General features: G+C 38.0%; 1 protein-coding gene across 1 annotated transcript; it reads right to left on the reverse strand.

The window, feature by feature from the left end:
- Positions 1-3,279: 3,279 nt before the first annotated feature.
- Positions 3,280-10,188, reverse strand: LOC117945973 (2-iminobutanoate/2-iminopropanoate deaminase-like). Its single transcript, XM_034873724.1, has 6 exons — positions 9,945-10,188; positions 7,629-7,734; positions 7,307-7,361; positions 7,123-7,191; positions 3,468-3,523; positions 3,280-3,357 (listed from the first exon to the last, which is right to left on the reverse strand). Exons 1-6 carry the CDS (start codon positions 10,007-10,009, stop codon positions 3,298-3,300), a joined length of 411 nt encoding a protein of 136 aa, XP_034729615.1. The 5' UTR covers positions 10,010-10,188; the 3' UTR covers positions 3,280-3,297.
- Positions 10,189-10,308: the final 120 nt, after the last annotated feature.

Genomic DNA, 10,308 nt, shown 5'->3' on the forward strand with positions numbered 1-10,308 from the left:
AATTGTCCCATTATGTCTCATTGGAACTACAGATCCTCTAACCCATCTGGCAAACATGCATAGTGCTGTTATAGCCGGTGGAGAGCCGTTCACCGGCTATTACGAGTTTTGGAAACATTATTTAAGGTACAAAAAGTTCCCTAGTGTTGCTTTAAGGCCTAGCAACGCTGATGACATGCACATTGGTTTTGGTTTGCGTTCATTACATACATGTGTTGCACAGTAAGAGATCAACTAGGTCCTGATTTTTTAATTATTAGTTCTTAGGGTAAGTTCTTAGAAAATGACTTAAATTGTGTAAGAATGTGATGTACGCAAGTGGAGAACGGCTGTGCTTTAAATTATTGTTTTAATGCCATTATCTCACGAGTAAGATCACAAGTTAATAATAATAGTATTTTTGTTTTCTCAAGATCACGGGATAGTTATCGCGAGGTAACGGCATAGTTAACTTGTGATCTTGAAATAAACGCAATAAAAATGAATTGCAAGCACGGCGGTGCTCGGCTTCCGCAGTGATGGATGTTGTGAGAACATTTTTTTTTTAATGTCTATCTTTTTTCATCCGTTTCTTTCTCTGTAATATATTTCTCATCTGAGCTTTGTCTGTGATTCTGCTAACCTAGTGTACAGAATAAAGATTGAATCACTAATGTGTTTTTTTAATGAAATAAAATGACATTTCTTACACTTACTTATCCAAAAGATACAGTACTGACCTTTTAAGAGTTGTTTTTCATCATATCACCTTGGAATCGAGATTGTAGGCTAAAATAATCTTACCAGGAAGGTTAATTTTGGAACAATTTTCAGTAAATGACTTCATATCTATCCACCACACTATTACTTTTTGTTGTTGTTGCTGTGCATAGTCCTATCACCTTCATAGAAACTGGGAAAGTAGTCCCTGGCAATTCAATTTATTAATGATTGTGTACACAGATCATGCCTGGGCGTGACCATACGATTTAAAACAAGTTCATACTATGCACATTCCACCCGTCAGTTATTACGTAAAACACATACCTATTTCCTTCAGGGCAGTTTTTAAAAGACGTTTAAAGGTGTTCAAAGAAGGGAGTACTTAAGTAGTAGTATATTGCAGCTTATTGCATGCTTGAAGCACAACAAGAGAAAGCAGTTTTACCAAGATGAGCACACCCAGACATTTAAAAGTTATGTTTTTTAGTTCATAATGTTGTGGACAGTCCGTCTTAATTAACTGTACAGTAAAAGCAGCAGCTTTAGCCTCTACGGCTAATTTCCAGCTGCAGTCCCCAGCCAGCTGATAATAGGCATCCTAAAATACAAACGTTAACAAATAAATAATCTGATTTGTAGATCTAGAGATATAAGTACTTAGACTTCTCTTTATTATTCCTTTTGGGATGACTCCCGCAAGGAAATTGAAATTTCCAGCAGCAGTTTTTAGCAAGAATAGTACAGTATAGAGAGGAAAAAAGAGGAAGACGGTATAAATATAGCATTAATAATAATAACAACAAAAAGACATTTATCATAAATTATCATAAAGTGTCAGTATCAAGTGTTAGAGTGTTAGTAGGTGGTTTACCTAACAATGTCTTGGCAATAAATAGCAATATGCATTTATCTCCGCGAACAGAGACAGGTTTTGTCCAAGGTTACTGCCTGTTAAAATCAATATGTAGCTAAATTATAGAATGTGGTCTAGACCTACTTTATCTGTAAAGTGTCCTGAGATAATGTCTGGTATGATTTGACACCATACATAAAATTTAATTGGAAACACAATGGGGAATGCGTGAACCTGCAATGGTTCTAACACATAATGCAGCGTGGTAGCGAATGCACCATCTGACTGTGACATTTTGAATTACAATTACACAATAACATTTTAATTTACAGGCAAATTGAAATATGAAAACTTGATCATCTGCTTTAAACTAGACACGAGCTCATGTGTTGTTTGGCTAGAATAAAATTGTTTGGATCTCCAGCCTTCTATGGCATGTTTTAACATACAGTATCTCCAGATAAAGAGAGATGCAGTAAGAAATAAGTTTTATGTTAGTCCGTTTCGGGCAACTACTGTATAATTCTTTTGTGTTTTAAATATTAAATCACTAGATTTCATAGTATAATCAAAACCAAATAAAAAAACATTGGACAGAGCAAGACTGCTGTAATCTATAATCTATTTTTAACCATGATTGAGCCATAACCCATACTGTCCTGTGTATAAATCCTGTACATCCGTGGAGGGCGTAGACCAATCACAGAGGAAGAACAAGAAACACAATGATCATCAGACCCAAATGGAATTTTTTGCTGTTGTTTTTGTTTTCAGCAGTGATCCAGAATGAAAATCTGCAGAATTTAGACAAGTTTTCTGTTTGCGGTGGGGGTATATATCAGAGTTTTATTTATATTTGTTTAAAATCTGAGGAAAACTCAGAAATTCGGCTTCTAATTCTGCCATCTACAGTATAGTTTTGTTGACATCAAGGAAAAAAAGACCCACTTAAGCAAATTAAAACCATTTATTACTGAGTTATATATCATCATCCATCCTCTGGGACAATGAGAGACACTACACTGCTGCCTGCTGACACCATGGCTGCTGGTGTAATTCAATAAGAGCAAACAAGCTTAGAAGTAGACTGGTCAGCTATTGGAAGTGGAATGTGAGCAGAGGGAATTTAAAATCAATGTTGATGAGATAGGAGAAAGTGTACTGTTCCTGACTGCTGTTAGTCTGCAAAGTGACCCACAACGTGTGTATGTCAAGGTTTCATCTCTTAATGCTATATTAGAAATGATCAGTGCTCTAATGGTTATACAGTGGTATAAGAAAGTTTACACACACATGCTAAAGTTGATTAAAAAGAGGAATACATTTTTAGTTTTTATTTTAAGCTTTTAGGAAAATCCAACCTTTTAAGGACTTAATTTTCTTTGTGAATGAATAACATATTGCAAATAAATAAAAGTCCCCCCTATGTTAAATTCCCATAGAGGCCGGCACATTTTTATTTTTAAAGGCCAGTTATTGAGAGATGATCTTTTTTAAAGTTGCCCATGCCTATCTCTATGTATGGTGAAGGGTATGTGAGGATGTGTGTGTGTGGCATTAAGATCAATTTCCAAAAAATGTTTTTTATTCCTCTTTTTAACCAACTTTAGCATGGGTGTGTAAACTTCCTCAAGCCACTGTATGTTTTTTCAATTCCTGGCTGCTCTAGAAAACAAGGCACATCATTATATTCAGTGATTATAGGATTTCCCGTTTGTATTTTCTTTTGATAGATGTGCTTGTTAGGAAGCATCGGTCAGAGGGCCTAAAACAGCAACTGCTTCTATCTCAACCAGTCCACCCTAAGATAAAAGACACAGAGAGAACAGACAACACAGTTAACAGTTGGCTTGAATCCACTACACAGAATCAATGGAAACAAGCTTACTGTAAGTCTTCATTAAATACTTACTCTGGGGAGTGCAGCAACCTGGTATGCAGCTCTGGCTGGGTAGTTAGTGCTGAAAACTACAGAGAAGCACATTTAATGGCATTAGGTTACCAACACACGCATATTTTAACATGTTGATATTAAAGGAAATTTACACGTGAGACAGAGCTTTGGCAAAGTTTGACAACTAGTAGGTGAAAAAGCCCAGAGTACAATCTCATATGAAGACAATAATGTAACTTTAGATTTCTAAGTAGGGTATTTTTTTTTATTACGCCAAACATTAGGCCCTGTTTACACGTACATGGTTATTCGGAAAAAAAACGAGAAATTTTCCCCTTTGCCTCTGAAAACGAGTCTTTCTAAAACCTCAGTCCAGAGTGGAGTTTTTTGGAAATCTTTGGTTGCACGTTTGCATGTAAACTGAGACAAACAGAGGTTTAAGCAGCTGAGGAAGTGAGGAAGAGAAGAGAGAGGAAGTGATTTGTTGCTGTTGTTGCTATTTTAAGGATTCTGATTGGCTTACATGAGCTTCAGCTTCCCGTTACACTGCCAACTACAGGTTTGGCGTGCTCTTGACAACATATGTACCAAGGGGGTAACCCTCTCCTCTCTAAGTATAGCTCTGATGGCGCCATTTTGATGCTACAAAGCCTGCAGCTGCAGTTGGCATCCCATTGACTCCCATTCATTTTGGCGCCACTTTGACAGTGAATAACTTTACATCTGAAGCGTTTAAAGACTCTATTTGTCCGCTTGTTTATTTCTAGAGAAACACGACAATGTGTAAAATGCTCCATTACCTTAAACCTCACGTTATGGCTCCGTAGCAGATGTTTTAGTAAAAATAGGCTAATGATTACGTCTCTGCTGATTGGGAATGATTGAGATTTCTCTTGCACAGCTACCAGAAGACTTACAACTTTCAGACAGGTGCCTCACGTCACATCTACGTTGTCACGCTCAGTTGGAGGCTGCGCAGTAACGCTCAGCTTTCACCCGAAATATGCTTCTACTATCCTTTACTGGTCTCCGTCCAAAGCAATGGGACCTGTTAGTCGATTTCTTTAACTGCCTATGATATATGCAGAGGTACGTGTAGATGAAAACTTCTAAAAGCTGACAATTGTGCACAATGTTATTTTTGAAAACCGGAGAAGTTGAAATGTCCGTTTATGAAAATAGCCGCCCACGTGTAAACTTAGTCTTGCACAACTTGGTATTCCATCAAAACTCTAACACACCTCTGATTTGAAGTTCCAATAAGCAACATGATATGAAATGCTTTTCTGCCAATGACTAATATAAAGTAAAAACCCATTTTCGTTAATGACTGTCAGCAAGGAAAGCACAAGTTTAACTAATAACACTAATTAGGGGCTCCGATCCTTTGTCCCTGTGTGTGTGTGTATACAAGCAGTTGTTACTGTTATTATTTACACCTGTGCTTTCCCTGCTGAGACACAGTGAAAAGGGTCTTTATGAAAGCTTTTGTACTTGTTGTTCCTGACATCAAGTGTCTTGTAGATGTTAATTAAAACTGTTTCATGCTGTGGTGTGCTAGGGAGGCAGCATTAAGAAGAGAAACTGGGCGACTGAACAAGCTGTGACACCCACTACACCCACTACACAGCACGTTCTTTAAACAGAGGAACATGTTCCGTGGGAGACTTTTGTCACTGTCATGCTCAACAGACAGGTTGAGGAGGTTCTTTATTCCTTCCTTTATATAGCCCTCCTACACAATCTGGACTAATGTCATAACATCTACTGTACATCTTACATCTTATAACTTGATCCCTGTTACATTGCGTTCTTATTCTTATTCAATCAGTCAGTTTATAAGTTATTATTATGCTTATATTTAGTAGTCATAGTTAATATTCAATCATAATCTAATGCACTGTTCAGTCAATGCACTGTCCACTTTTTCACCATTGCACACAGTCTACCATAGTACCTCACCTTTTCATGGTCATTGCATTTCTATTAGTTATTTTTATTCTTATGTATGTGTGAGATGTGTGTATATGTGTTTGTTGTGTTATGGTTGTCTTGCTACTGGAAGCCTAAAATTTGGGATTTTTATTTTGGGATGAATAAAGTAAGTATCTATCTATATCTATCTATCTATATGGAATTTATGTGTTTTGAGGCAACACCAACAGCATGGGTGAACACTCATGCAAAGTCAAAATGTTAAATCTTTGGGAAAACATTTAGCTTTCTCTTTGTGAATTAGCGCACACAATACACTGTAATATAATATAATATATAGTTTATAAGATTATAAACTAGTTGGAACTGGGACACGGCTAACAGACCCACTACAAAAACTCAAACCTCATCAGTAGAAAATCCCAACTGTTCCTTTTGTTTATAACAAAACTACTTCAAATGACACTGGCGCACATGGTGCATGTAGACGAAAGTCATATTCTACAAATTAAATATTTCTGGGTTCCCATGCAAGCTTTGTAATTAAAGTTAAAGGACTTCTGGTCATCTTTGGAGCATCAGATGTGGTGACATTTACTTTAAGGCTTAAACTGGCAGCAGCAGCTCAGGTTTCACTCTGCTGAGGGACCGGCTTTGGTGACTTTGAGCAAACATCGGCAGTCCGTGACCAGTGTGGTGACAAAGTCAGCTTGTTTACGAATATTTGTTTTATACTTAATGTACTTTCTTGGCATATTTACAATGAATAGGCAAAATCAAGGAGAAATGTTTTCTCAAGGATGTGGCCTGATGAATATAGTTCTAAGATTGCTTGATGTTACGCATCTACGGTGAATTAATAAAGACAACATGACCATAGCTAAGCAATCAAAAGAAGAAACTTATTCATTGTGTGAACTTTTGCTGAGAATAAGGCAAGGATTCACAAAGACAATGAATGGAAAGCTCATTTCCATTTGTCTGCATCCCATTCCCAGAAATACCTTTATTTTTTCTTTTTACCCAGCATATTTCCTGGATTATTAATTTTAATTCCCCAGTGGGGAAATTACAATTTAAACTCGGTTTTGTTAGTAATCACTACACACAGGCCTGAAATACACACAGGCTCGGGATCTATTCATACACAAATAGAGAGATGGTGACCAGCGCCCTGAGCGGTTGGGGGGGGGGGGGGGGGGGGGGGGGGGGGGGGGGGGTATGGTGCCTTGGTGCCAGGATGGTGCCTCCTGGCCACAAGTGGCATCTCTCCATCTACCATGGCACACTCTGTAATTTGGTCCTAACGGGGACTTGAACCAGCGGCCCTCCACTCCATACAGACTGAGCTACTTCCACCCCAAATCTCTCTGCGAAACCCGGGATCGGAGTTTTTCCTCGCCACGGTTGCTTTCTCTTGGGGGAATTACTAGAATTGTTAGGACTTTATAAATTATAGAGTTAGGTCTAGACCTACTCTAGCTTTAAAGTGCATTGAGATAACTCTTGTTATGATTTGATACTAGAAATAAAATTGAATTGAATTGCCTGGCTAATGCAGGTTCCCTGAATTGTGCTGACACCCAGTGGCAAAGTCTGTATCATAAGATGCAAGTGACCTAATGCAAGTCCTAGGAAGTGATGCAAGTCCTAAGAAGGCCTATTACAACAAGTCTTTATTTCACCATTGCTTTAGGCAGCAATAAATTCCATTGATGAGCAAATCCATGATACTTACACTGCTTGTAAACGCCGTTGACGTTGGTGAAGTCATTCATGTCAGCTAAGAGCACCGTGGTTTTGACAACTGCGGGAAAAACAAGTGTACATTGAGACCTGTGGTAAAAAAATTCTCCTCCATGTAAACGTCTGTGTGATCAATTTAAAGCGCAGTAGTTTTCGGACAGTGGCGTTTTTCTCACCGTTCTCATAACCGCACCCAGCTGCTTTAAGGATTTCACCCATATTTACAAGAGCCTGTGAAAAACAGCATTTCCAAGTGATGTGATGAAATGAGATTAAAAGGCAATGAGATGAAGAAAGGATACATTTAATCTCAATAATACATTCTAATCATACACTGCATTTATTCAAACTGTAGCAGCCTCTTGATGAATAGAATATAAGAAATCTAAAAAAGATCAACTTACAACAACCAACCACATCATTTTTGCATTGCTCTTGGTTTATGAATGAATGAATATATGAGAATATATGATGGAGGGGTATTTTATGGTTGGTCACCTGTCTGGTTTGAGCCTGAACGCCCCCTTCCACCAACTGTCCACTGGCAGGATCCATCCCCAGCTGTCCTGAGATGTACATGGTCCGATCTACCACCACTGCTTGGCTGGGAAACACAAAAAAATGGGAACAAAGAATCATTTAAATAGGATTAAAGGCTGGGTTTTAAATCTTATTGTACTTGTTTGTTTTTTACTGTAACACGAGAGCAGATAGACAAGATGCAGACATTTGGTTATAGAGTGGTGCTCATAAGTTTAGGAACCCGCTAAAGTTGACTAAAAAAAACTATTAAAAAATCATCTTTTGGAAATTGATCTTAATGCATTAATTAAAAAACTTGGAAAAATCCAACCTTTAAGGACGCCAATTTTCATTGTGAATGAATAATGTGTCATAGATAAATAAATATTCTCCCTTAAAATACATAATTATACCCACCCCTATGTTAAATTCCCATAGAGGCAGGCAGATTTTATTTTTAAAGGTCAGTTATTTCATGGATCAGGATACTATGCATCCTGATTAAGTTCCCTTGGCCTTTGGAATTAAAAAAGCCCCCCCCCCCCCCACATCATCACATACCCTTCATCATACATAGAGAATGGCATGGTATAATTTCAGTTAGCCTAATAGCTGGGTTGATTGAATAATCGTATGGAATGTACCCACTGCCAATCTCTATGCATGGTGAAGGGTATCTGATGATGGGGGGGGTATTTGAATTCCAAAGTCCAAGGGAACTTCAGGATGCAAAGTACCCTGGATCCATGAAATAACTGGCTATTACAAATTAAAAGCTGCCTGCCTCTATGTGAATTTAACATATTACTGCTATAATTATTAAGAATTATATTTCTGTATATCTGTTTCAGTGTCTCTGTGTCCCAACCGGCAGAGGCACATGACCCCCCACCTACAGTGCCTTGCGAAAGTATCCGGCCCCCTTGAACTTTTCAACCTTTTGACACATTTCAGGCTTCAAACATAAAGATATCAAAAAATTATTTTTTGTGAAGAATCACCAACAAGTGGGACACAATTGTGAAGTGGAACGAAATTTATTGGATATTTTAAACTTTTTTAGCAAATAAAAAACAGAAAAGTGGTGCGTGCAAAATTATTCAGCCCTTTTACTTTCAGTGCAGCAAACTCACTCCAGAACTTCAGCGAGGATCTCTGAATGATCCAATGTTGTCCTAAATGACTGATGGTGATAAATAGAATCCACCTGTGTGTGATCAAGTCTCTGTATAAATGCACCTGCTCTGTGATAGTCTCAGGGTTCTGTTGAAAGCGCAGAGAGCATCATGAAGATCAAGGAACACACCAGGCAGGTGAAATGGAAGGAGTATCAGACCACTGCAAATCTACCAAGACCTGGCCGTCCCTGTAAACTTTCAGCTTAGACAAGGAGAAGACTCCTTCCACTTCACAATTGTGTCTCACTTGTTGGTGATTCTTCACAAAAAATTAAAATGTTATATCTTTATGTTTAAAGCCTGAAATGTGTCAAAAGGTTGAAAAGTTCAAGGGGGACGAATACTTTCGCAAGGCACTGTACAGTCAGGGTCTGTCTGAGGGTTTATGCCTGTAAAAAGAACATTTTTCCTCGCCCCTGTCGCACTAAATTGGAAAATGTTGGGTCATTGTTAATTATAGAGTGTGGTCTAGATCTACTCCATCTTTAAAGTGTCCTGAGATAACTCCTGCATGTTGTGATTTGACACTATTGAATTAAAAAGCTCTTTGTGTTTATTGTTGTAACATCACCATTTGATATGCTTTTCTTTCTTATCAACTCCCAGAATTCCTATTTAACTGCTTCATCAACTGCAAGTCTAGGTATCGAAGCATTTTAAGGCAAAGTTATATTAAAGATATAATGTAGTATAACTTCCCTTATGGATTACTGCATTGAGAACACTTTTAACACTAAACTAGTAGCATAGTTCGCTGTCTATATTAATAGTTTAGCCTTTCAATGGTTTTCAAAGTTTGAAGAACAATCCAAAAAACGTGTACTTTGCTCCCAAGCCATTGAGTGACTACTACCTACCTCCAACTACTACTGGACGACACACTGTACTCAGCAGTACACAAAACACAACTAGACTGTGTCCTCATATTGAGGGGAAATATGAATAGTCATAGCTATCTAAACATCTTCCCACAATGTTAACATGTGGTTGTGAATGCATTCACAACCACATGTTAACAGTGTGGGACACAGCTGACGCACTAGTCAAAATAACATGTTATTTTGACTAGTGCGTCAGCTGTGTACCAGTTTTAACTTGTTCTTCTCATTCTCACCTGTACGGGCCGATAGCAGCAGGAGCTTTTGTTGTGCTGATAATCCTCCTGATTAATGCAGCCATTTTATTAAGAATATTTGTAGTCAACCCAAAACAATTGCTGTGGCTGCAGAGCTTTTGGAGAACGAAAACCTGCAAGAGCACTGGATGACCTACCGAGAGCTGCTTTACTGTAAAAAACGTTTTAGACGTGCAAAAACATTTTCACACCCCCATTGTTTGTACGAGGGAGTGAGTGCATACTATTGAAATGTTGTATACTCACGTCAAGACTAGTTATGCCCGTTGTTATTATTACTAAATATCCATGGTCGTGACCAAAGAGGACAAAATATAAGATAAATTGACAGTAAAATGATTTG

The sequence above is a fragment of the Etheostoma cragini genome, chromosome 6 (assembly GCF_013103735.1).
Source record: "Etheostoma cragini isolate CJK2018 chromosome 6, CSU_Ecrag_1.0, whole genome shotgun sequence".
Classification (NCBI taxonomy): domain Eukaryota; kingdom Metazoa; phylum Chordata; class Actinopteri; order Perciformes; family Percidae; genus Etheostoma; species Etheostoma cragini.

Excerpts from the sequence above, each read along its gene's own strand:
- LOC117945973 (XM_034873724.1), bottom strand. The coding sequence starts at position 10,009 with ATGGCTGCATTAATCAGGAGGATTATCAGCACAACAAAAGCTCCTGCT. Across the intron at positions 3,524-7,122 it reads CAACGGCGTTTACAAGCAGT|TTTTCAGCACTAACTACCCA; the intron begins GTAAGTATCATG and ends GCTTCTCTGTAG. Across the intron at positions 3,358-3,467 it reads AGGTTGCTGCACTCCCCAGA|GGTGGACTGGTTGAGATAGA; the intron begins GTAAGTATTTAA and ends CTTTTATCTTAG.